This window comes from Colletotrichum phormii, assembly GCF_030913505.1.
Source record: "Colletotrichum phormii strain CBS 102054 chromosome Unknown BDP81scaffold_39, whole genome shotgun sequence".
NCBI classification, from domain to species: Eukaryota; Fungi; Ascomycota; class Sordariomycetes; order Glomerellales; family Glomerellaceae; genus Colletotrichum; species Colletotrichum phormii.
The window spans coordinates 255,232-278,572 of NW_026851481.1; the positions used below are offsets into that span (position 1 = coordinate 255,232).

The 23,341-nt window shown below is 53.3% G+C and overlaps 7 protein-coding genes across 7 annotated transcripts; 4 read left to right on the plus strand and 3 right to left on the minus strand.

The window, feature by feature from the left end:
* Window positions 1-879: 879 nt before the first annotated feature.
* On the plus strand, window positions 880-1,413 carry BDP81DRAFT_400613 (DASH complex subunit Spc19; the record flags this gene model as incomplete). The annotated part of the gene is made up of 1 exon (XM_060588713.1): window positions 880-1,413. The coding sequence occupies one exon, from the start codon at window positions 880-882 to the stop codon at window positions 1,411-1,413; it is 534 nt and encodes a 177-aa protein (XP_060438122.1).
* An 821-nt stretch (window positions 1,414-2,234) lies between these two features.
* On the minus strand, window positions 2,235-3,258 carry BDP81DRAFT_455684 (SH3 domain-containing protein; the record flags this gene model as incomplete). The annotated part of the gene is made up of 3 exons (XM_060593087.1): window positions 2,235-2,726; window positions 2,779-3,072; window positions 3,163-3,258. The coding sequence occupies 3 exons, from the start codon at window positions 3,256-3,258 to the stop codon at window positions 2,235-2,237; spliced, it is 882 nt and encodes a 293-aa protein (XP_060438123.1).
* Window positions 3,259-10,304: 7,046 nt separating this feature from the next.
* Window positions 10,305-10,979, minus strand: BDP81DRAFT_335277 (nuclear distribution protein; the record flags this gene model as incomplete). The annotated part of the gene is made up of 2 exons (XM_060585839.1): window positions 10,305-10,708; window positions 10,772-10,979. The coding sequence occupies 2 exons, from the start codon at window positions 10,977-10,979 to the stop codon at window positions 10,305-10,307; spliced, it is 612 nt and encodes a 203-aa protein (XP_060438124.1).
* A 2,531-nt stretch (window positions 10,980-13,510) lies between these two features.
* Window positions 13,511-15,282, plus strand: BDP81DRAFT_466345 (transmembrane amino acid transporter; the record flags this gene model as incomplete). The annotated part of the gene is made up of 5 exons (XM_060594384.1): window positions 13,511-13,518; window positions 13,609-13,685; window positions 13,764-14,347; window positions 14,399-14,558; window positions 14,609-15,282. 5 exons carry the CDS (start codon window positions 13,511-13,513, stop codon window positions 15,280-15,282), a joined length of 1,503 nt encoding a protein of 500 aa, XP_060438125.1.
* Window positions 15,283-16,041: 759 nt separating this feature from the next.
* BDP81DRAFT_335150 (ribosomal protein S16) lies at window positions 16,042-16,615 on the minus strand (the record flags this gene model as incomplete). Its single annotated transcript, XM_060585830.1, has 2 exons — window positions 16,042-16,348; window positions 16,539-16,615. 2 exons carry the CDS (start codon window positions 16,613-16,615, stop codon window positions 16,042-16,044), a joined length of 384 nt encoding a protein of 127 aa, XP_060438126.1.
* Window positions 16,616-17,072: 457 nt separating this feature from the next.
* BDP81DRAFT_442304 (methyltransferase domain-containing protein) lies at window positions 17,073-18,574 on the plus strand. The gene has a single exon (XM_060591664.1). It carries the CDS (start codon window positions 17,200-17,202, stop codon window positions 18,337-18,339), a length of 1,140 nt encoding a protein of 379 aa, XP_060438127.1. The 5' UTR covers window positions 17,073-17,199; the 3' UTR covers window positions 18,340-18,574.
* Window positions 18,575-21,122: 2,548 nt separating this feature from the next.
* BDP81DRAFT_508781 (uncharacterized protein) lies at window positions 21,123-22,675 on the plus strand (the record flags this gene model as incomplete). The annotated part of the gene is made up of 2 exons (XM_060595707.1): window positions 21,123-22,414; window positions 22,475-22,675. Coding segments are annotated over exons 1-2 (1,025 nt in total), but the record flags the coding sequence as incomplete, so codon positions are not given.
* Window positions 22,676-23,341: the final 666 nt, after the last annotated feature.

Genomic DNA, 23,341 nt, shown 5'->3' on the forward strand with positions numbered 1-23,341 from the left:
ACTGCCGTTTGGCGGGATGGTCACGGGCGAGCCTACTCAACTAGCTTAGCCTTCGCCAGGGTCAAGGTTCGAATCCCGGCATGTGCACCAGAGATGTAGCCCCCACCGGGGGGTGAACTCTTTTGATGTTGCTCTCTTTATTTTTTGTGCCTTTCTAATACTTGCCTGTGTAAGTCATGTTGGACGACATATGGTTCACCTGGCAAGACCGAATGGTAAAGCGCCTAGATATATAATTCCGGTGTTTAGGAAGGACCTGTCCGCGCCTAGTATGCTATGCTCCTGCCTTTCATCTTCACGAATACCCACGTGGAAGTCGCGGTGTGCTTTGATCACGAACGCCCATCACCATGTAATAGATTGCCGCTTTCTGTGTATATTGCAGATTATAACCAGGCTATCTGAAGCCTTGAAGCTTATATTTCCGGGCTTCAAGCCATTTATCACCCGTGCCTAGCCACATCTAAGTGCCAAGAAGCTGTGAATAGTGGCTTCACACCGAGCCTCACCGAGGACCAATGGCCCGTGCATTCCTCCCTGGTCGGTACGTACTCACTTGTTCTTGAGTTAGCGGGGCCATGGGTAAACAATCGAAGCTCGACTTTGTCCATCCCCTCCAAGCTAAACCTCCCAAAACAACCAATTCGACCATCGACGCCACTTCCAACAACACTCCCGTCGCCATACTACCCCCTCTGCAACTTTTCCTTCTCGTGACAGCGAGGCAGCGACCCTGATCTAATCGTACGGATCCCCAGCATCAAACCAACCCACCTCACCAACCATACTGCAACACAATCGGCCAAAACTAGGTGGTAAACAAAACCACCCCCACCAACAAGCCCCGACCACAACCACTACACACGTCAAACAACAACAATGTCGCAAAACGCAGCAACATACGCAGACTGCGTAGCCTCCCTCCGCACCTCCCTAACCTTTCTCCAAAACTCCGTATCCACCCTCGACACAGGCGTCTCCGACCTCCCCCGCCTCGCCTCCGTCCTCCGTCCCACCCGCCACTTCGAACTCATCCCCCAACCCACCCTCGCCGCCGCCGAGGCCTCGCTGCGCGACGAAATCGGCCCGCAAATCGCAAAACTCCTCGACCGCGCCGACGCGCAGATTGCGCGCCGCGAACGCCGCATCGAGACGCTGCAGGCGCGGTGTGAGCTCTTGCAGGGCCGGTTGGCTGCGCCGTCGGAGGAAAACGACGGATACGGGAAGAAGGCCAAGGGGAGGGGAGGTTTTGGTGGAAGTGGTGGGAAGAAGAAGGGGTTGAATGGGGAGAGCGCGCTGCGGGCTAGGGCTGTGAGGCAGAGGAGGGAGGGGTTGGAGTATAGTGTCGAGAGGCTCGAGTTGGAGGTCTTGACGAAGGAGAGGGAGTTGAGGAAGAGGCTGGACAAGGCTTGAAAGAAGCGTGTTTGCGGTTGAGACTGCTAGACAGCACCCTGGACTGGCGGTGTGAACATGACGCTTGGCTGCGAGTCACTCGATCGGTCACCGGCTAGGAGTGGTTGGGGAGGAGCGCGGATGGAGATTGTTATGATACCCTACGACGGATAACGAAGAAATCATCTGATCGATGCGCAACTTATTGGACGATGATGATACAGCACCAGCGATACCAACCTTCATTTTCACCCTGAAATGCCCGTATCACTGCGAGTTCCATCGTGGACTGAATTCATGTGGACTTCAGTCGTGGCTGTGTGGAAATAACTCACGGAACATTGGGCTTCTAGAGTCCACACGTAGATAAACTCATCTAATCACTCTCGAAGATGCCAGGACGAAGTGTGAATATATGCAAATGCCATTTGTAAAACAGCAAGGGAACACCAACATGCATGGGTATCCCACCTGCGAGCTACCATAGCTATCCGAATGACCGACCCGTTGCTCGTGAAAACCGCCCCAGAAGACACAACAAGAAAACACACCATCCCTCTGCTCGAGCGACAATGGCAACATACACTAGCAGTAATAGGGAGAAGGCCTACACACGATGGTGGGCGGATAGAAGTAGAAACAACAGGTCGAAGAAGAAAAAAGAGAAGCCGTTTCGGCGGATATACGTGCCGCCTGTGGCTCAAAAGAGGCAGCGATGGTTTTATCCCGGACAAGAAGACCTTAATGTACTCCAACAAGCATTTGAGCGCGAAACCATTCCATGTCCCATATGGTCATTTTTTGCTCCCATCTCCAACGGCGAAATGAAAATCATGAGCTCATTATAACAGGATCAGGTAGTTGCTTGGCGCGATACCCGTCTCGCCCGTCTCCTTGCGTGCCTGCCACCACCTTCCACTCACGTCGCTAACCTCCAGAATCTCGTGCTTTGAGAAGGAGATCTCGTTCGCGTCGTCGGGATTGGCCTCGTAACTATAGATGGCCTTCGCGCGGTAGGGGTATTCGGTGGGGGGCACCACTTCTTGGTCAAGACCAGGAGGCTTCGCGGCCGGTGGCGCCGCGTTGAACGTCGGGGCTACGCCGGAGTTACGAGTTTGTGTTGTAGGAATACCCTGAACGGGGGATGGGTTCTCGAAGCCATTGAGCTGCGCTGAGGTGTACATCTGGGGAGGCTGAACCGAGGTTGAGGTTTCGGGTCGGCCACCGCCGTACATCATCTGCCGGTTTCCGGACTCCTTCTGGAGCGCAAAGGAATCAAGGTAGGCGCGCGGCTTCGCTGAGGGGGCGGAGCCGAAGTAGAAGATCCAGACAATCTGTAGGCGCAATGTCAGCATTTGGCCCTCATTCAAGTGGCGGAGAACATACGGTGACCATGGCCATGAGAATGAAGCCAGCGCCAGCAGCTTGGCGAGCACCGTTGGAGGAGTAGATGAGGGAGTGGATAGTCAATGAGTTCAGGGCCAGAGCTGCACCCAGGTATCCCGTAAGGGCGACGTGGTAGGTTTGCGCTGTGTCGGAAGCGACAACGACGAAAACTCCTGCGATAAGGAAGAACATGTAGACGACGGTCCACCATGCGAATGGCGGGAAGGAGCCGGAGCTATTTGTGACCTGTGTTGTCGCGATGATGGAGCTGATGAAAGCGATTATCCATGCTAGCTAAAGGGGCTGTTAGTACAAGCATTGACAACAGAGCAACCGGACGAGAAGAGCCGGGGATTCGTAAGACGCTCTCGAATGTCGACGTACCATGGAGATGGAGACTGTAGCCAAGGCGAAGGGATCACCAATGATGTTCCCCAGATTAATGCCCTTCCTCCCGTACTGAACCCTTGATTGTTCCATTTTGCGCAATGATGGTGAATGCAGAGAGCCGTAGGATGGCATAGAGAATGATGTGCGGGTTCGTCGGGCGTATAGTTAATTGCCTCGGTGCAAATTTCGAGAGAAAGCCTCGAAAAATGTCACGGTTGCGAATGTGAGTCGAGCGACTAGAAGACGTCCACAAGTCGAGCAATCGAAGCGGACGGATTGTTCGGTAAAATGGGCGAAGCGGTGCCAATCCAACGGTGGGTACGTGATTCGAATGCCGCTAGGGGGTTGTCGTGGCTGGAATGCAAGACCTCTGGAGACTGGCGTGGAAAGGAGTGTGGTGGTTGGGCTGTCGGCCAAAATAGAAAAAGGGCGCTGGAGATGTTGTTGTGACGGGTGCGCTGTGTGCTGTTCAGTGCGCGAGGTAGCGTGTGCGCGGTATTGAGCTGAGATGAGCTGAGCGTTGGATTTGACGCGGCTAAGGTAGGCAGCGAAGTAGGGCGCTCGAATGAACGATGCGGCGGGTAAGAATTGTGATGTCGAAAGCGAGTCGATCGTTTCAGAGGGTTGTCCAGCAAGGAAGCCTCTTTTCTGGGAGAAGAAAAAGAGAATGATCGACTAGTCGGAATCTGTGAGCAATTCAAAGATGGGAGCGATGAAGCGAATCGAAGACGGCGATGAATTGCTGTCGATCGGGAGAAGAAAGGGAGAACCGAAGGTCCAGAATCGAAGGAGCGAGGAGGAATCGGAAGAAAAGGATGTATAGGATTAGAGAAAACAACAGTGGAAGACGAAATCGATGTCGAGTCGAAAGTCGAAGGAGAGACTGAAGGTGGGCTGCGTCGGGAGACGGACGACAGTTGTAGGAACAGGAACAGCAGGCTTGAGCCAAGGCTGGCGGTAGAGGAGAGAAGGGGTAGGCGTCGTTGGCGGTTGACGGCGTGAAATGAAGGGCAACGACTAGCAAGATCCCGAAGAGGAACTAGGCGGCGTGGATAGCGAGGCAGAAAAATGCCGCCGGACCAAGCAGACCAAGACCAGCCAGACCCAACTCACAGTGGTGCCGTGAGAAGAGACGGAGGCGCGAGTCTTGTGGCGTCGATTTTCGTCCTTGTTTGGCGTCTTTCTCTAGCACTTGTGTTCTCGGTCGCAACGGGTGAAGGTGGTGGTGTGCCTGTTGTTGGTACGGATACAGAGAGTATCTGTATACCTCTCTCTCTGTGTTTCTCAGGCTTGTAAGGGCTTGAGTTGAGAGAGAAAGGCTAGACTACGCTGAATTGCTCGTGGCACCCCCGGATCGCGTGTTGGTGTGCAAACCCGCGCCCCTATTTTTCTTGTGGTGCCTGTCGGGTGCCGTTGCGCCCCGGCGTAAGATGTGGGCTCGTTACTCGTTTGGTTTGGCGCTGCGGCTCGTGTCGTGTGTGCTTCTGCAACTGCGGCGGCGGAGGCGGCGGCGAATGTATTTGTTATTATTCTTCGGCTGACCCTCTTTCGCGCTGTGTTGTTGATTATCCAGTTCCTTTGACCCAGCGAACAGTCAGTTCCCAGTTCCTTGACTCTCTGGTTTGGTCAGGTGGTCGACAGCGGGCAGCAACGGGGGGGACCGTTTTTGTCGCAGAAAAGGGTTGAAAGGGATGAGAAGAATGGACGGTGGGGTGGGAAGAATGGAATTAAAAGAGGACAGGGCAGGCTGCGGCGTAAGAGTGGGAGACTGGCACTCTAACAGACAACCTGACTGAAGCGCAGATAAGATGCAAGGGTTGTTGCTGCAGGTTCTCAGGCTGTGCTGGCTGTGCCTGCGACTTCCTGGTCTGCTGGTGCGAATACTCGACGAGGGAGGAGGAGTAACTGGACGGTGGACCCAGAGTCAATTAGACGCAAAACGTGGACGTGGACCAACCTCAGAGACCCGGTAAAAGGTACCTACCAACTTCGTACGGATAGAAGGTGAGGTGGAGGCAGGAGAAGGAGGAGGAGGACCCAGACCCGGAACTCAGGGACACTGCGCGGGCAGGCGGCAGGTGAAGGGCGGGAAGCGAGACGAGGGGGGGGACGTATGTACTCCGTACCCATGTACTTACGGATACTTCTTGCTGCGAGATGGAAGGAGAACCTGAGAGGAGAGACGTGGAAGGAGTCAAGAACAGAAGTCACGGCATCCTGCGCTAATACTAAACGATTCGTCACTGCACTGCTTGAGCCCATTCAAAGGGCACGTGGGGGGCAACGGAAATCAATTACAGGCCCTCATCAAGTAATTGATGGCCGGTGCAGCAAATGTGCACCCGTTCGAGAACTGCCCGTTGCCAATGAAATCGACCGGGCAGCGCTGTATTGCAGGCGACACGATGCAGGCGCAGACATAATCGTACACTTTCTTTTGGGTACATCCTGGAAGGGGAATCTGAGCCAACCGAACTACACAAATGGTAAGGTAATGTGAATGCGGAGTAATCCCAAGGAAAGGAAGGCAGTCCTGGATGTCTGCTTCCTGCTGTCTGTTGCATCCCACTGTGTCAAGGCTTTTGTGTCGAAACTGTGCGGATGACTGCTTGGGTTCCTTCCATTCGGTACGGGGCGGCGAGGTAAGATAGGCACGTATCTCATGCCCCGTGCTTTTCCAGGCTTGACGGAAGGAACGAGTCCACCCATTTTGGTGGCCTGGCCAAGTTGAACATCGGGGAGAGGTACTTGTCCCAAAAGAGCCGTCTGATAGACTGGTACCTGCCCACCGTGCTCATCTTGGGGGGATCTCCCGCCAAATCCCCGGTTTCCTCTATCACATCCCCAGAAACCGTTGGTCCCTGCTTGTCCATACCAACTGCTGTCTGTTCCATTGTGGCCTGTCTCCTTGGGTTCTCTGTTCTGTCTCGCCCCCCCCCCCCTCCCCCCCCTTGTCTGAAAGTCGCGGCTAGCGGGTTTGAGATTTTGTTTTTGACTTTCCAGTGGCCTCTCGGGGTTCCTGCAAGCCATCCCACCAACAGCATTGGACAAGCCGGTGTAAATCGAGAAACCATTGGTCAATGAAGCCGCTTACCCCTGACGGAGGCCCCACTCCACTCGGATTCGAGGGACGTACCGCGGTACCTCACCTCAGCAGTTCCCTCCAATTTGGTCCAGCTCAGCCCTGACACTGCTTGCCTTACCTGAGCCTATCTATTCGTATACGGGAGGAGCGAAGATCTAGTCAGGTCTCGCGCACTTGCTACGGGTATCTCAACCGAAAATCACAGAGTACACCATCCATCGAGCAATATGCCAGCCAGAGTTGCTTAACGCGGCTTTGTCACGACTGCGTCTCTTCCACTGGTGTTTTGAGACCCTCCATCGCCACTACCGTGTCAATCGTCTGTCGTCTCTGACGCAGGGGCACCACACCACGGCATCACTACCCGCCAGCTTCTCGTTGTTTCATCACGACCAGTACAATGATGTACGGAGTCTCTACTGCAAGCGCGGACAGAGATCAGCGAGCGTCCACTCGATTTGGTAGGTAAGAGGAGCAAATTGGGTACGGAGTACTGCTACCAGCGATCAATACCATAGAGCCGAGTCTCCCGATCTCAGACACTTCGACGCCCAGCTCTTGGACCCTCACATGTCTTTCTTTTGTCTTCTCCGGGGGCAAGATGCCACCGACCGATGGTCCGGCTCGCCTCCGAGGCACACGCGCAGCAGCGCGCTACGGATCCAACCTTCACAGCAGTGACAGCACGGCTCCTGACAGCTGTCCGGATGGAACCTGATGATACCGTTCCGCGGTCAGAGCCGCCGTGATCGACTGGGTCAGACTCATCACTCAACCGACTGCATTCTCCTTAGACCCGTTTGACATGTAGGAACACGGGTGCTTGTCACCTTTTGCTTGCCCGCGCTTGACTCTCGAGTCTCTGAACCCGACAGCTGCCAGGCTACCTACATCTGCTCCTCTGCAGGCTGCAAGGCGCCTGTCCAACCAAGCTGCCGTCCAAAACCTTGTTCGGCAGCGGCCATTCGCGCGAAAGACGGTCATCCGTTGGCGTCTTTCGAGTTCTGAAACCACAGGAACCAAACAGAAGCTACTGCCACAAAGCTGTCTCGCAAGCGCGTAGTATCGACTATCGCGACCGAATCCGGATATGTCTGGATCTCAGAACGTGGCTTCGTCTAGTGACACCAGTCTTCTTCGTCGCCTTGTGAGCGCGCCTTCTCCACTTCGAATCGATGACAGATCTCTCCCAGAAGACGCATTAAAATTTTCGACAGTGTCCTACGATACGGCTTCTAGTCACACGCTTGTTGCACCATGGAGAAAACGTGCAAGCTTTCGGCCTAGGATAGCCGTTGCTGCCATGCAAACCGCACAGCCTGTCGCACGTCACTGACATCTTCTTGACTCGCATTCTCTTCTTTCGTCCCAACATCCGTCTTTTACTATGATGCGTTTGCGTTTCTGTGGGAACTCCGAAGATCCTGATGATTAACTACCGTTCAAACGGCCGGAAGGCTTTTTGGCTGAGCAACCGCATCTTGTCGAACGAAGCTGGTGTACATATCCGGCCTTCCATCTCAACCTAAGAATCCGTCTGACTAGAAACTGCGAGGCCTAGCATCGGCCTTGAGTCGGGTCGATATCGTCCACGATTTCGAATTTGAAATGCCGCTAACCAAGGATTCACACAATGTCCGGCCGGTCGACGGGTCTTTCTGTGGCCGTCCACTGTTGGCCCGGCTGCAATCTTGGTTCCCTTCGCAACACATCAATTGCCAATGACGCATCCGATGCTGCGCCTATGTCATGACAACTGCTAGGCAAAATTTCTTGACATGAATGTCTGAGAGAGGCTCAGTCTACTGCTTCTACCAAACGTGCGAATATTAGTTACGCAAGTGCTCCCGGAAGGGCAACGGACGGGCATACGGATGCTATCAAGGCCAAAGGAGCTGTCTAGATGAGCCGGGCCTCTCGATGAACTGGGCACACTGGCAAGATGCGGTGCGTGCAGAAAATCTCTTTTCCTTCATCTCTGATCATCAGTCGTTCATCGACGCGGCCCCATGGTGGACACCGTTCGAGCTTTGGAAGTGTTCATGCACCCGAAGGGTCCCGAGACTGTTCCTGATTCAAATTCCCTGGCATCCGCCCTATTTCCAAACTGGGATTCGCCAATTCCCCCATTTCCGTGTCGGCACTACGCCAAGTCTGGAACGAAATGATATCTCGATGTCAACCACGCGAGCGGGCGGCGTGAAGAGTGTCAGATCAAAGACAAATATGATAACGCATGATTCTTCGCTGCCTAACGGCCGGATTGCCAAAGACAAGATCGACGGTTTCAAACTTCGCGACTGAACGAAGAAAAAACAAAAACCAACTTCGACAGAGCTCGCGGTAGCAAATCGTCTGTTGCAACCGCACCGGTTGCTAAACCGTCTGTCGCACACTGTGTATCTTAACAATTTCTCCCACAGCCCCCCTCCTCCAGCCGGCATCCCTGAGGACAGCCCCTGCGTCTCTCATGAAGTCTGAACGACCACGCCTAAGTAGGTAAGTATTCAGCAAAGATAGCCAACCGCACCACCTTCAGGCGACTCTCGCTTCCAACCAGACTGGTTCCAGGGTTCTTCCCTTGAACATGCCGACACCTCAGTGGCTTTCGTTCTCTCGTGTGTGGCTTGACACGTCAGCTCCAGCAGTCGAAAAAAACAGGGAAACGCATCTGGTGACCCGGTAGTTTGGCTGACGCGGGGTATGAAGCTTTGCCATTTCCACTATTGGTCAATTCTCAACAACAGACTCCCGACGTGTCCATACCCCGATCTTTCGAGTCCTGTTTTCTGCCCTGCTATCTGCCAAGAGTCCTCACAGACAAATCCTCGGTAGTCGAGCTCAGATATCCATTTAGCCACCTCGGACGGACTCGAAGCTGTGCTGACACACGGGCAACTCACCTACTATCGTGAGGGGTTCTCAGCCGCTTGGTGCCATCACCTTTTAGTCTGTCATCCGTGCCCAGTGTTCACGGACGAGGCCCCCTGAAAGCTGCATCCCTGAAAGCTGCATTCGATAGCACCCGAGGAGCCAAGCTTTCCTGGTCTGGTAGATCAGGCTTCTTCCGATTCTAGCATCCAGTGTCACCTCAGCGCTCGGGCGGCCCCTCCAGCGAGATATGTACTAAGGTCGGTTAGATATGGACACAGGAAAAATGTCACGACACGATTCACGGAAAGTTTACAGTTGGTCTTCTCGTATTAATGCCCATTTGCCACTGGTCAGAACTACACGACTTTGGTAGAAGCAGATCCAGCAACTGACAAAGGCATCGCCCGAGCGTTTGCTGAAGTTACCCTCAAGTCTAATTCAGCCCTCTCTTCAACGTACAGAGTTTACCATGTCTGGCCACCAGTCCTGGGACAAAGTCCGACAAACCTGTTTCTGAAACGCGGAGAGGGGAGATCCCGCCACTGCTAGGCCAGCACTCTGTGAGTCTGCACTCTGCTCTCCCCGACCCAACCACTGAGCCTACGCAATCGGGACTTTGACCCAATCATGTTGCATTCTCCAGAGTAGCTTTCTGCGTCTGCATTGCGGTTAGGGCGGCCGAGACCAAGCTTTTCGGGGTCATCCGAGCACATGCTCGAGGTGATGTCTTCTGCAGGTCGGACCAGGAGCATCCCGTTGCGAAACTGCATAGTGAACAAAGCTTCCTATCTTTTTTGTCTTGCAGTCTTTGGACGAAGAAAGCTCGCCGCCGGAGGTGTACTATGAGCATGTGCCCGGCTTTCGAATTCTCACGTGATGGAGTCGTATTGCGGAGAGAATTGTGACTACTGCTGGCCCAGCTGGTGCTGCTGTCGTGGCCGTCGGGTGGCATTCAGACAAGGTGACTCTTTCGTTTCATGCAAGCCGGCAAATGGCCTGATCTCGGCCTTGGGTAGGTGGGCAGGTCGTACCAAGCGGTCCCAGGGCATAGGCAGCATTTTGAGGATATGCAGAACCCTGTACGAGTGAAAACCCACCGGCACACGTCTGGGTACGCCGATAGCCTTTTAGGCCATTGTTGAATGTTGATATGGAGTCACACCTCCGGGGTGGGGTATCAAAGGGCGGCCGCGGCCTCCTTCTCCCGTTCGGCTCTCCGGACCCGGCGCTCAACCATCTCCACCCGGCCCTCGACATCGGCGACGAAATCGGAGACGCCCAGGACGCCCTGCTGGTACCATGCCTGGAGGACATCCTCGCTCCGGGCGCGCAGCTCGGCCATCTCGGCTTCCTGAGCGATCTGCGTCGCTTCAATGCCGCGCAGTCTGGGCATGAGGGAGGCGAGGGCCGCGCTCTGCGATGATTCGGGGATGGGGCAGTCGTTTACGGAGGTCAGGGACGAGGCTGTTGCTGGGAAGGCGGCGGCGGAGGCGAGAACGGTTGCTTGGATTGCCTCTGGGGCGAGATGGATTGGCGGTTCCGAGGGCGGTGGGGGTTGGAAGAGGGTTGGGTGGAGGTTGTCTGCAGATGATTGGGTCAGTCGTGCTCGTGAGAGTTTGGTAGAGTGTTTGTTGGTGGACGTACAGATTTTCATCAATTCGCCGTATACGCGTATGCGGGAAAGGAGATGGTTGAATCGGCGCTCGAGATCTTCTAGGGTGTCTACTGCTGAGTCTGTTTGAGAGGAGTGTGAGGGAGCCGTTGGGCCGTAGAGGAGGTGTTCGATGCGCAGGAGACGCGATTCAAGAAGAGATATCGTCGAGAGTGTCGTCTTATCGAGGGATGTGTCCATGGTAATGGAGGATATCGCGCGTTGCGTCGCGTGTATGGTGTCGTCTGGATGTCAAGGAGGTCAATTCCACTGCGCTGCTAGTCGTCCGTCGTGCGTGGGGTTGGGTACGTTCAGCGCAAGATGTTACTGGTGAATGCCGGTGGTGAAAGAGTTCTCGTATTTGAAATGTGAGTCGAAACAAGCAAGCAATTCCCCGAGAGTTGATCGTCACAGTTGTGACTTAGCGTGGTAAGGCTGGGAGGTAAGGAAGGTGTTAAGTGGCTGAAGCTCTCCTCTTGAGATCTCGGGGTTGAGAGTCAGTGTGGCCAGCTGCCCGGGGAAGTGTGGCTTGTGACCGACCCACCGGACCAGAATTGTAAGACATTCCGATTAGATAAGGGAATTGCCGGTCGAGCCAGCCAATGGAATGAATTGGTCTCGGGCGCATTGAGACTCATTTCCGTCAATGTCTCTCTAATTACAAAGTCATTATTCTTCACATATCTTCGTCTTCTAACTATATTTGGTTTTCTTCGGGGAAGACGATGAAAGGGAGAAGCAAAAGCAACTTTTGTTCTACAGATCTTAGGTAAGTTGAGGCATATCAAAACCAACGACATCAAACGGTATGTGAGGGTTGCCTGTGGTCTCGTGCCCCAAAACTCCCGTCGCGACTCCACGCCGGCCCCTGCGCCAAGCACAGAGTGAGGGAAGTGTCAGCGGGTAAGCGGGCTGGGTGAACGCTAAGGTAAGGACCTGCTGGCATTCTGCTGCTTGGTGCAGTGGTGCCTTGCCTTGTTCTGCGCGGGCCGGCGTTGGCCGCTGACGGACATTTCGGAACGTGCCAATGCCTCGTGGCCCTGGCCAAGTTGCGTACGGGTACCGAAGGTCCATTGCGGTCTGGGCAATACGTAAGAATTGCTAAACTGCCAGATGCTTTGCCCCGTCAAGTTCCAGTCGCGGGTCTCCGGTTTTCTTACCTAAGAGCACCTGAAAAGTAATGCTGTGTAACAAGAATCAATGACATTGGACAGTTTCTGCTCGGCGGTAGCAAACACTCTCGTCAGTCGTCATTTACTTCCCTGACAAACTTCCACTTGCTGCTCCAACATCCACCAGTAACCACCACGCAAGACGCAAGGTACCACCACCTCACGACACCCTATGCCTGCTCATTTTACCCGCCCCGAGTCCCCCGACCAGGCCCTGTCATCCTGATACCACCTCACTTTCTGGAGCTGCCCGCCGCCTGTCCATAATTAATACCTTTAAACTTCTCGGTTATTCAGCGGGAACCCTCGGTCCTTCCTCTTGCTCCCTCTCTCTCTCTCTCTCTCTCAGTCTCTCTGCCGTTCAGTGTGTACTTTGTACCAGGGGGGGCTGAAGTGGTTTACGTCCTTTCCCGATTGTACACGTATACACCTTACCCACGCACCGGAGAGGGAAAAAGACCTGGCCATCGCATCGCACATTGTCGTGTGATCTATCCGTCTGTCCTGCGATTTCTGTCCTGCGACTTTGCGACCGAGACGACCTTCGACACCTTGGACGTGCCGTCGTGACTCGTTCGTCGCCGCCTTCAGAAAAAGGGCATTCAGAGATCGACAGACCAAAGGTGCTGGCCGGTATTGGCCACCCGTCCACCGTCCGTCCCAGTGCGCCCTTCCCAGCCCGGCTGGGGCGCCCCATTCAGCCAGGCGTCAGCCGCCGCAGAACCAGAACCTTGAATTACTCAGTCGCTACACCCCGAACCGAAGCCTGCGAGGTTTGTCCCAGCAGGAGCGACCACCTTTCCTCGATTGATTTCGAGAGATTCCTCCAAAATCACGTCACAGTTGCCCTGCGCAAACTCTCCGCCGGTCATTCGTCGCAACGTCACGCCTTTTCCCTACGCCTTCTCCGCCTTCTCCGCCTTGACTGGGAGTGTGTGTGGGTGGGTGCGCCGACTCGAACACCACTGACGAGTGACGACCGACCAGGTGCTGCAGCCGCAAGCCGTAACCGCAAATCGCAGTCGCATCCCAAACGCCGCGAAGCCGAGAAACGCCGCCTTTCTTTTCCCCCTTCTGATCAACGACGACCAGCTGCTTTCTTTCGACCTCTCTTGTTACTCTTACGCATTCGGCTTCTGCTCGATAATCATTGATAAACCAACTACACATCTCTCTCAAACTCACGATTTGTGACTTGTATTCTGTGACTTTGGGTCGCAATTGTGGACACTTCGTTCTACTTCCGCAATCCGGCAACTTCTTACGGACTCTTTTTTTTTTTTTTTTTTTTTTTTTTAGCTATTCTTATCAGACCTCCGCTTTTGCGATTGCGCTTGCGAACTATTACCAACCACTCGAACGAGAGAGCGCGCAGCGACGCATTCTGGCGACGACAGCGAACAGCGAACAACGACCAACAAACCGACGACCGACTGTCCAAGACGACGACGACACCGACGGCGATCAATAATTACGAAACGGGCGAGCAATACTATGACGAATTACTCTAGCATTACTGATGGGAACGCAAACTCAATTGCGTCTGGAAGCTCCGGCGAAATGTCACGGTATGCCGAACTCCCGATCCTCCCCGCAGAAGGCGCATGCAGCCAGATGATGGAAGAGAGCTCTGCTGACGTATGGAATACATCCTGCAGACAACGCCGAAGAAACGCCAAGGAGGGGGGAGGCCAGGCCTCGATGCTGAGTAGCGTCATCAACCTGCTCAATACAAGTACGTGTTGTCGCAGACTCCCACGAGATGGCACACGAGTGCGGGGCAAGAAGAAGAGCTGACGAATCGTGACTACAGTCGTTGGCGCGGGGACGTTGGCAATGCCATCAGTGGTATCACACATGGGCTGTATGCTTGGTGTGTTGATGATTGTGTGGTCTGGACTCACGGCCGCCTTTGGCCTGTATCTTCAGTCTCGCTGCGCACGCTACCTCGATCGAGGGACATCGTCCTTCTTCGCCATTTCCAAGATTACGTACCCGAACGCCGCCATCATCTTCGACACTGCCATTGCGATTAAGTGCTTCGGTGTCGGCGTTTCCTACATGATCATCATTGGCGACTTGATGCCAAAGGTTTTTATCGGCTTATTCGCGAGTGCCGTGGCGGAGAACCCGTATCTCGGCGAGAGGAACTTCTGGATTACTGCCTTCATGCTGGTCATTATCCCTCTCAGCTTTCTGAAGAAGCTCGACTCGCTCAAGTACACCAGCATCGTTGCTCTGGTCTCCATCGGCTACCTCGTCATTCTCGTCATCTATCACTTCTCGACGGACCGGCTCAAGGACATGAGCGAGATTCGAGTTGTTGAACCCGAAAGCGCTGTCGCATTCCTCAGCACGTTGCCCGTTGTTGTTTTCGCTTATACATGCCACCAGAACGTAAGTTGAATTTTGGTCAGTATTTGAACATTTTGCTCATTCAGTGAACAGATGTTTGCTATCTTGAATGAGATTAAGGACAACTCTCCTGGCAGCGTCATTGGAGTTGTTGGCACTAGCATCGGCACTGCTGCCTCGATTTACACTGTTGTCGCCATCACCGGGTACCTCACTTTCGGCAACGCTGTCAAGGGCAACATTGTCATGATGTGTAAGTCACTATGGGAGAGCAATTTGCCCGAGCCTTACTAACGCCTTCAGATTCTGCGACTGCCGCTTCGTATATCGGCCAGCTTGCTATAGTTGTGCTCGTCACCTTCTCCGTACCTCTGCAGGTTCATCCTTGCCGCGCCTCCGTCGATGCTATCCTCAAGTGGCGACCCAACCGTGCTTCAAACGCCAACGGCCGATCTAACTCTCCGGGCGGTCGTCCGCTGCTGCCTTCATCGGCTTCTGTACGCTCCGACCACGGATCTAGCTCTTCCATGGGCGAGACTCGATTCGCCATCTTGACGTCGGTCATTCTCGTTCTTTCCTATGTAACCGCTCTCTCAGTTCACAGTCTCGAGAGAGTCTTGGCCTACGTTGGAAGCACCGGCTCAACTAGCATTAGCTTCATTCTTCCAGGCCTGTTCTACTACAAGATTAGCGATCCTGATAGCATCCATCAGCAACGTCTTCACAAGGAGGACGACGACGCCGATGCTCCCGTTGACGAAGAGGATGCGGATCCTATGGCTACTAGCATCGCTAGTCTCGGTAGCATCGCTAGTCACGTTGCGGATCCTCGCCAGTGGAAGCGCAAGTGGCGTTGGGACCTCGAACACATTGAGCAAGACGCTCTCCGCAAGATGGCTCTGGCCCTCGCCATCTACGGCATATGTGTCATGGTGGTCTGTCTCTTTATGAACGTTGTGTTCCACGCATCTCACTAATTGCGACTACTTTTATCCTTCATGAAGATGAAGGTTAGAGGAAGATTTGTTTCATTGAGGCGATGATGCAGTTATATTTACTACACGGCCGCTTGGGATAGAGATACGGCGACGTCACAAAAGTCCCACGGGCAGCGTCGCGCATTTTCGGAGTTGGATGGCATGCTTCTCTTCTGATTCTTGGGGGGCTTCTTTTGTTTTCTTTGTGTAACCCTTACCAGCGTGGTGGCTGCATGTCAGGGGCGTTGGTTACGTCCAGCATTGGTCTTTTTCGTTTCTTTCATCAACGTTTAGTCTAGAATCAGTTCTACGACCGACATGGCCCATTGGCTTATAGTCACAGCGGCCTTTTGGCGACCTTTAAAGATAGCTTCAATTGGGAATGACATTTTGGTCTTTTTACAATCCTCTTATTGTACAACGCTTGTGATGTGACATGGTGCCGGATGACCCTGGCTTCGTCACTTCACTTTTCCTCGTCCTTGCCCGCGGGAGACTCAAGTCACGACCCTGACCTGTTCATGGCTTGCCCGTTGTTGTCTCTTTTCGTCTTAGTAGTACGATTCCCACCATCAGCTCCTTCCACCCTGCACGACAACGAATCTATTGCAGAAAAGAGCCAACTGCAACCCCTGCGATTCGCGCTGCGCTTTCGATGCTTTTGATACACAACACTGTCCCAGCCACTGAAGGCTGGACCACTCTCATTCCAACACAACTCCGTCCACGTCAAATTCTCCTACAAATCGCCGCCTTCGCCTATGATGATGCCGCCGGTGCCGGAGCCTTGGCCTTCGCCGGAGAAGCAGGCGTCCTGAGCGACTTTGCCGCCGTCGCCGTGTTGGGGGTGCCGTTTGGCCTGTACTTTGGCTCGAGGATGCCGACCATGGAGAGTAGGCGCCAGACTGTCTCTGTGGGCTGGGCGCCGACGCCGACCCAGTAGCGGGCGCGGAGGGAGTCGAGGCGGATGTCCTTGTGCGGCTTGGTTGTCGCGTCGTAGGGGTCTTGGCGGGGGACGGGATCGTAGGTGCCGATTACTTCGATTGGTTTGCTGTTGCGGGCGGTTCTGTGGGGTGAGGGTTAGCTTATGGTGTTTTTATATTCGAGGTTTGGGGTTTGTCATGATGTGTTGGGGTTCTGTTGTTGAGAAGCTTCGCTGTGCGGCGGTGAAAGGGTATAATATCCGTATAACACAGAGGCCGGTGTGCTTTGTTGGAGAAGGATCGGGGGGTAGTGATTTGAGATTGGAGGCGTACCTTGCTTGTGTGACGACGATGTTGTAGAAGGGCTGGTTGACGCGCCCGAAGCGGGCGAGGCGTATGCGAACGACCATGATTGGAGGTTTGTGTGGGGAGTTCGACGTCGAGGAGGATGTCAGAGAAGGCAGCTTCGTCGGGAGGTTCGGCGGGAAGTCGATTGAGGTGTCGCGGGTGTTTTGGCGTGTCGTGATCGCGGAGCTGGAGACAGCTTCGATGATGTATAGCAAGGTGATGGATGTGGTGTGAGGCTTTCGGTGGCCTTGCTTGTCTCCGGGGGAATTTTTGGTCGGTGGGGATGTTGTTCCGCTTCCGAGATTCTCTGGGCGCTAGTACCGGAACGGCAAGGCCGGGAGGAGATGGCTGTAACGGGGACCGGGGACCCGGGGCCCCTACCGATTCTAGCGGGTTTTTTAGTGATAGGAGCGGAAACCAACAAACAGAACCAACAAGCGGTGGAAGAGAGGGAAGCGGGGGCGAACTTGTCAGAGAGAGGGGGAATTCGGGGGGGAGAAGGGGGTTGGGGGGGGAACTTGCCTGGCTACATACATTGACTTTCCACTTGGTTCTCACTAGTTACGGCTCTTTCTAGTGCATCGACTAAATAAACTTTCCACGACTCGAGCCACCTACCCTACCTACGGTAGGAAACCCATTTGCAATGGCCGACGTACCGGCACCTCCCCCGCACCCAGCATCGGAGCCCGTTACAGAGCCGGCTGCCGAGACGGCGGTTCAACCGGCGACTCAACCGGCGACCCAGGCAGCCGCTTCTCCTGAAGCTGAGGGGGGAAGCACAGCCCCTGCACAAGAAACCGTCGCCAAAAGCGACTACGGGATGGACGCATCCTCACAGCTCACTGGCACAACGAACAATTCCCTGGCGTCCGTGATCCCAAGTATCTTTAACTATCGGTTCGAGAATGGCCGCAGTTACCACCGCCTCAGCGATGGCAGCTACCTCGTTCCCAACGACGAGGCTGAACAAGAGCGGCTCGACATTGCGAACCATCTCTGGCTCATTGCCTGGGACGGCAAATTCTGCCTGTGTCCCAAGAAAGAGGGCGCCAAGAGGGTTCTCGACCTCGGCACAGGCACGGGCTTGTGGTCCATCCTATACGCCGACGCGTACCAAGGAGCAGAGGTTCTAGGCGTGGACCTGAGCCCGATCCAACCCGAGTTCGTGCCACCAAACTGCTTCTTTGAGGTTGATGATCTGGAAAAGAATTGGACGTGGACGATCCCGTTTGACTTCATCTTTGCGCGCAACATGGCTGGCAGCTTCCAGGATTGGGCAAAGGTCATTGCGCAGGCGTTTAGAAATCTCGAGCCTGGCGGGTACTTTGAGGTCCACGATAACCTGTACCCCCTCGAGTGCGACGACGGCACCCTCAAGGAGGATTCGGCGCTGTTCAAGTGGTCAAAGTACCTCGTCGAGGCCACGGACAAGATTGGCCGCCCCATCACCATTGCCTCCAAGCTTGACAAGATGCTCGAGGAGGCCGGATTCGTCGATGTGGTGGTCACGAAGCAGGTCATGCCGGCGTCGCCTTGGGCCGAGGACGAAAAGTTGAGGAACCTGGGTCTGTGGACGTCGGCTTCGCTCCTCCTGGGCATTGAGGGCCTATGTCTCGCCCTCTTTACTCGCGTGCTGGATTGGGACACTAACGAGGTGCTTGCGTTTTGTGCAAGCGTCAGGAAAGATGCCAAAAACTTGGGCATCCATGCGTACTGGTACGGATACTCCATCTACGGACGGAAGCCGTTCCCCAAGGAAGGGGAAGAGGTACCGCAGAACTGAGAACTGACATGGAGATTTTGTTTTGGGGTTCGGCGGGTTTCCTGTTAGAAAGGCTGGTCCAGATGGTGACTGCCTCGTAATTTCCAAGCGTGCGTTTTTCGAACTGCATTATTTGATACTTTTACACTATTGCTCGTGCTTTGTCGTTCCAACGTCTATGCTTCGACCTTGCCTTTGGCTTCGCTACATTACATTTATTAGGACCAATACTCATGAGTGACCTCTAGTCTTCCGGAGCGTCGATACGCGTTCCTAGATTACGCTTTGCCTCTTGTCTGCGGCCTCTATTACACGAAGTGTGTGCTGGTAGTGTCCCCATAATCTACGCCCATCTAGTAGACTTCAACACAGCGTGAGATTGGTTTACGCACCGAGGATATCCATGGCTACATGGACTGTTAGCTTGCTGGTGGCTGGAGAAGTTGACGGACAAGCCAAGACAAGCTTCGGGGGGGTTGAGAACGGGCCGGTTGGACTACGTGCCGATGACAACCCTCGCAATGGTTTCCGTAGAGATGCACCAGAATCCTTCGAGGAACGTTGGCAACAAACTTCATGCCAAGGGCTTCAAAAACGTTAACGTTGAGTCAATGCTTCGACAGCGCTTCGCCGTAGACGTTGGCCGAGAAATTCGGAAGGAAACTCGCACCGTGATCCAACAGGGCTGCTGTACGAGAAGTCTCCTCCTGGACACATATCCAGTTCGTTTGATCGAACAGTTGGCGCGGAGCATTCGACTTTTTCCATATATGTCCTTACTTCTCGTCATGAATCTATGATCAACATCATTCTTTCACCTCCATCACCATCACAAATCACGATGGAACAACACTTACACTTCGTAGAAGGTCCAGATTCCACACCAGATATCTCATTTCAGTCCTCATTTGGTGAGAAGGATAATTTCTTTCCATATCAGCTCAGCGAGGAATGCGAGGATCTGGAGGCTTACGAGCCAGGTGTCTTCCATCCTGTGCATCTTGACGATGTGTTTGATGAGCGATACCGAGTCCGTCACAAACTCGGCTTTGGTGGCTTCTCGACTGCCTGGCTTGCTCGTGATTCCGTAGACCATTAATAGATTGCGCTGAAGATTGTTGTCGCCAGCGAATCATTAACGTACAGCACTCGCTCTGTGATTGCAGACCATCCATCGGTGATCGAGTCGGAGCTTTTCGGCACCGCAATTCGTCAGTTCTGGGTCGAAGGTCCCAATGGACGGCACCTTTGCCTCGTGTACTCTGTCCTAGGATCTGATCTCTCCAGGCTTTCCGAAGGCATATACACAAGCGTCAAGCCGGATCTCTGCAAGTCCATAATGCTCCAAGTAGCTTAGGCATTGACTGTGCTTCATTCACACGGACTTTGCCACGGTGGTATGTCACCACGGAATTATGTGTACTCCAAATTTTCGACATGTCATCAATAGACTTTACTGCTAGCAATATTACACTGTGTCTCACCGATGAGTTTCATATCTACACGGAAGAGAACATTACCCGACTATTTGGTCAACCACAAACTTCGCCCGTTCGTCGCTGCTCTGAAGGGCCAACTGAACCTCATGCACCCGAATATATAGTCGAAGCGCTGGACTGGCTGGCACCACCCTCCAAACTGCTCAGCAGTAGAATATGCATCATCGACTTTGATCAATCCTTCACCACAGAGTCCGCCCCGAGTAAGCTTGGAACGCCGGCAAAGTCCATCGCGCCTGAAGTCGCTGTAGCCGAGCAAGCCAGCCCGGCGTCGGATTTATGGGCTCTGGGCTGCGCGATCTTTTGAGTTCGTTCTGGAGACGACCTTTTCTTCACTATGATACAAATTGCTTCGCAGACATTCTCAGACAGATCGTCAAGATGATGGGCGACTACCCGAGAAGTGGAAAGAAACACGTTTCGACGAGGATAGTAACCATCTGAGGACAGCGAGACCGGCAAACCGTTTTAGACCTTAGAGGAGACCTGGCCTTTGAAAGAGAGGGTACACCAGATCCTTGACGAGCCCCCGAGCTTGTTCATAGATCTGGACAGAGCTCCACAGGACCCTGCCGAGGTTGACACCATGCCGCCGCAATTTGACAGTGGTAAGCCCCCATGAGCACCTTACCCGGAGGCGTACTCGGCAATGCTTTGGAAAACCACAGCCGTTTGTGTGAATGGGGGCTACTTTGTTGCTTACTCGGACGAAAGTGATGAAATGCTAAAGACGTTCCCACACATCACTCACATCGAAGCTTCACAATTGGTCGAAATGTTGCTGGAGATCTTTGGGTACAATCCGGACAGCCGGGCGAGTGCACGAGAGCTCACGAAATTTGCGCGGTTCGGGACTTCTGATCTGTCTCGGAAGCGAGAACGAATTCAGGTCTGTCAATAGATGTGACCTCGCAGCCGTGAATCATTAGCCACCAGCAAGAATATCCTTACGCATATTATTACGATTGTTCTCAGATCAAGAAAGAAGAGGCCGTTGGATCATGCTCATAGCCCGAGCCACAACATCACAGAACTGGACTTTCCAGACTTGTCGTGAAACTTAATAACCACATCTCTGACATACAAAGGGTGCTTAAATTCTCAACTTGGGACGTGAACAGCATAATCAGTCGGCTTAAGGCCTTGATATGAGAGCGTGGCAGTGTAGTCCGAATTTTGCAAGCAGCCAATCAGAACTTCGAACATTTGCAGGATTCAATCTCGTGACGTATGAACCGCCCCCTCTTTGCCTTACTTTTTTGCTTTAGTGAACACTCTGGTGTCGGCACCAAGCAACTACGCGGGAACAAAGCAGTCCACGGACGGGAACACTGATCAGATGGAAGATAGGATATCCAATGTCATGGCAAACTCATCAAGGTGACAAGTTTTGTAATTAAATGGCGGGAAAAGTATCGATGCTGACTTGACAGTTAGCATTAGGTGGCAAGCCGCACTTGAGACTCTGACAGTCAAAGAAAGACAACAATTTGACGATTTCAGATTAGACAAGTTGGAGATCCTTGATGAGGTTCTTGCTGCTGTTGTAGAGAAAAAGGCCGAGTCACTCAGAAAGCGTTGGAAGTTCACACGAAATGGCAAAACCTATGTCATCAAGGACTATCTGGAGAATATAGTCACCTGGGTCGATAAGTTCAAGCATATCGGAGACATCGCGATACAATACGATCCTGCACATGCAGCACTTCCCTGGGCCGTCGTCCGATTGTTTCCCCAGGCGACTGTCGACAATGTGAAAACTTTCGGCATTGTATGCGAGAACATGAGCCACATCGCAAACATCATCAAGCGCTCTGCCGTCCTCGAAGATCTGTATCTTGGCCGGTGCCCTACCCATCTCATCGTCAGAACGCTTGTCGCGGACGGCTCAATGGATCGGGCGAGTGGCTACTGAAACACCGCGAATTCATCCACTGGCGAGGTAGCAGTTATTCTTCGGTGTTTTGGCTGCATGGCATCCCGGGTTGCGGCAAGACTAAACTTTGCTCAATGGTGATTGATGCCATCAAATCCGCAGAGCCAATTGCGTATTTCTACTGCACTCGCGATTCCCGCGAGCTCCTGAGAGGGAAATGTTCCGCAATAACTCAGAGCCTTCTGAGGCAAACAGTCGCCTTGTGCCCGACAAACATGATTCCAGAGGCCGTGCGCATCGCATACAAAAACATGAAAGACGAAGGATTCGGGGAAAGAGATCTAACAGAAGTCGAATGTGGAGATATGTTAGTTGACGCTACGAAGACATTTCCTTCTCTGACAATTGTCATTAATGCTGTTGACGAGTGTGATGAAGATGAAAGAACTGCACTCATCCATCTTCTCAAACGCGTCAGGGACAAGTCAGAGAACCTTGTCAAGATATTCATTTCCAGCCGAGACGACATCGATATCATGACTTCGCTAGCTGATGCAGTTGACAAACGGATACGAGCTGATGACAACATAGATGATATCGGCCGGTTCGTTTATCATAAAGTGGGCGCACTCATGGATTTGAGAGACCTCAAGTACGGAATTAGGATGCAAGGGCTCCGTGAAGAAATCATCAACGTTTTGACTTCTAAAGCACAAGGAATGTGAGTTGAATATTCTTACGCCGCTGATGGCGCCTTCGGTTTCGCTCAGTCTTTTCTTAGGTTCAGATGGGTGGGTATCCAGCTCGAGACTCTGAAGTGGATAAAGTTGGATGAGGATTTGCGGACGCAATTCGGCCAACTGCCTGACAATCTCAACGACTCTTACCAGGAGATTTACGACAGAATCTCTTCAGCGGGCAAGAACGCCAAGCTCCTCTCTGATAGTGTATTTCAGTGGTTGATGTACGGCAAAGAAACGATCGAAGCGAGGCACTTCGCCGCCTTTGTCTCAACCGCAACGGGCGTCTCTCGATACCCCCTCAAACCAGACCAAATCAAAGATGTCTGTGCTAACCTCGTCAAAGTCGATGACTCTCAGGGTATTTTCCGATTTGTCCACCTATCGGTTCGCGAATTCTTCGAGCAACTCCATAGTCGCGGCAGCGACAGTTTCACCCCGGCAAACGGGCATGCAGCTTTGGCATACCACAGTCTCTCTTGTCTCAGCCTCTCGCTAGAACAGGAATTAGAGGGGTCAAAGTTGATTTCACCTGGAAATAGCTTTCAAAAACCTTACGTTGCCTATCTACCAACGAACGGCCCCATCAAAAGATACATCGGCCATTTTTGGCTTGAGCACTTTAAGATGGCCGATAGACTCCGGGCTGGAGGCCCCTTGGACTCCTTATTCAGAAGCTTCATAGAGCATCGCCGCCAAGGCTCTTCTCTGTACGAGATGTGGTGTGACATCGCGTCGTTCCGAGGCAGCATTGGGGAGCTTGAGCTTGAGCGGTGTTACTCCGCTAGCCGAAAACCGACTCACCCTATTTGGTTGGCATGCGCTTTTGACCTGGATAAAATCGTGGATATCTGCCGTGTCGACAAGCACTTTGATTTGGAGATGACAACGGGTGGCGAGTTGACACC

Bases quoted from the DNA above. Each gene is read 5' to 3' on its own strand.
- BDP81DRAFT_442304 (XM_060591664.1), top strand. From the start codon at position 17,200: ATGGCCGACGTACCGGCACCTCCCCCGCACCCAGCATCGGAGCCCGTT.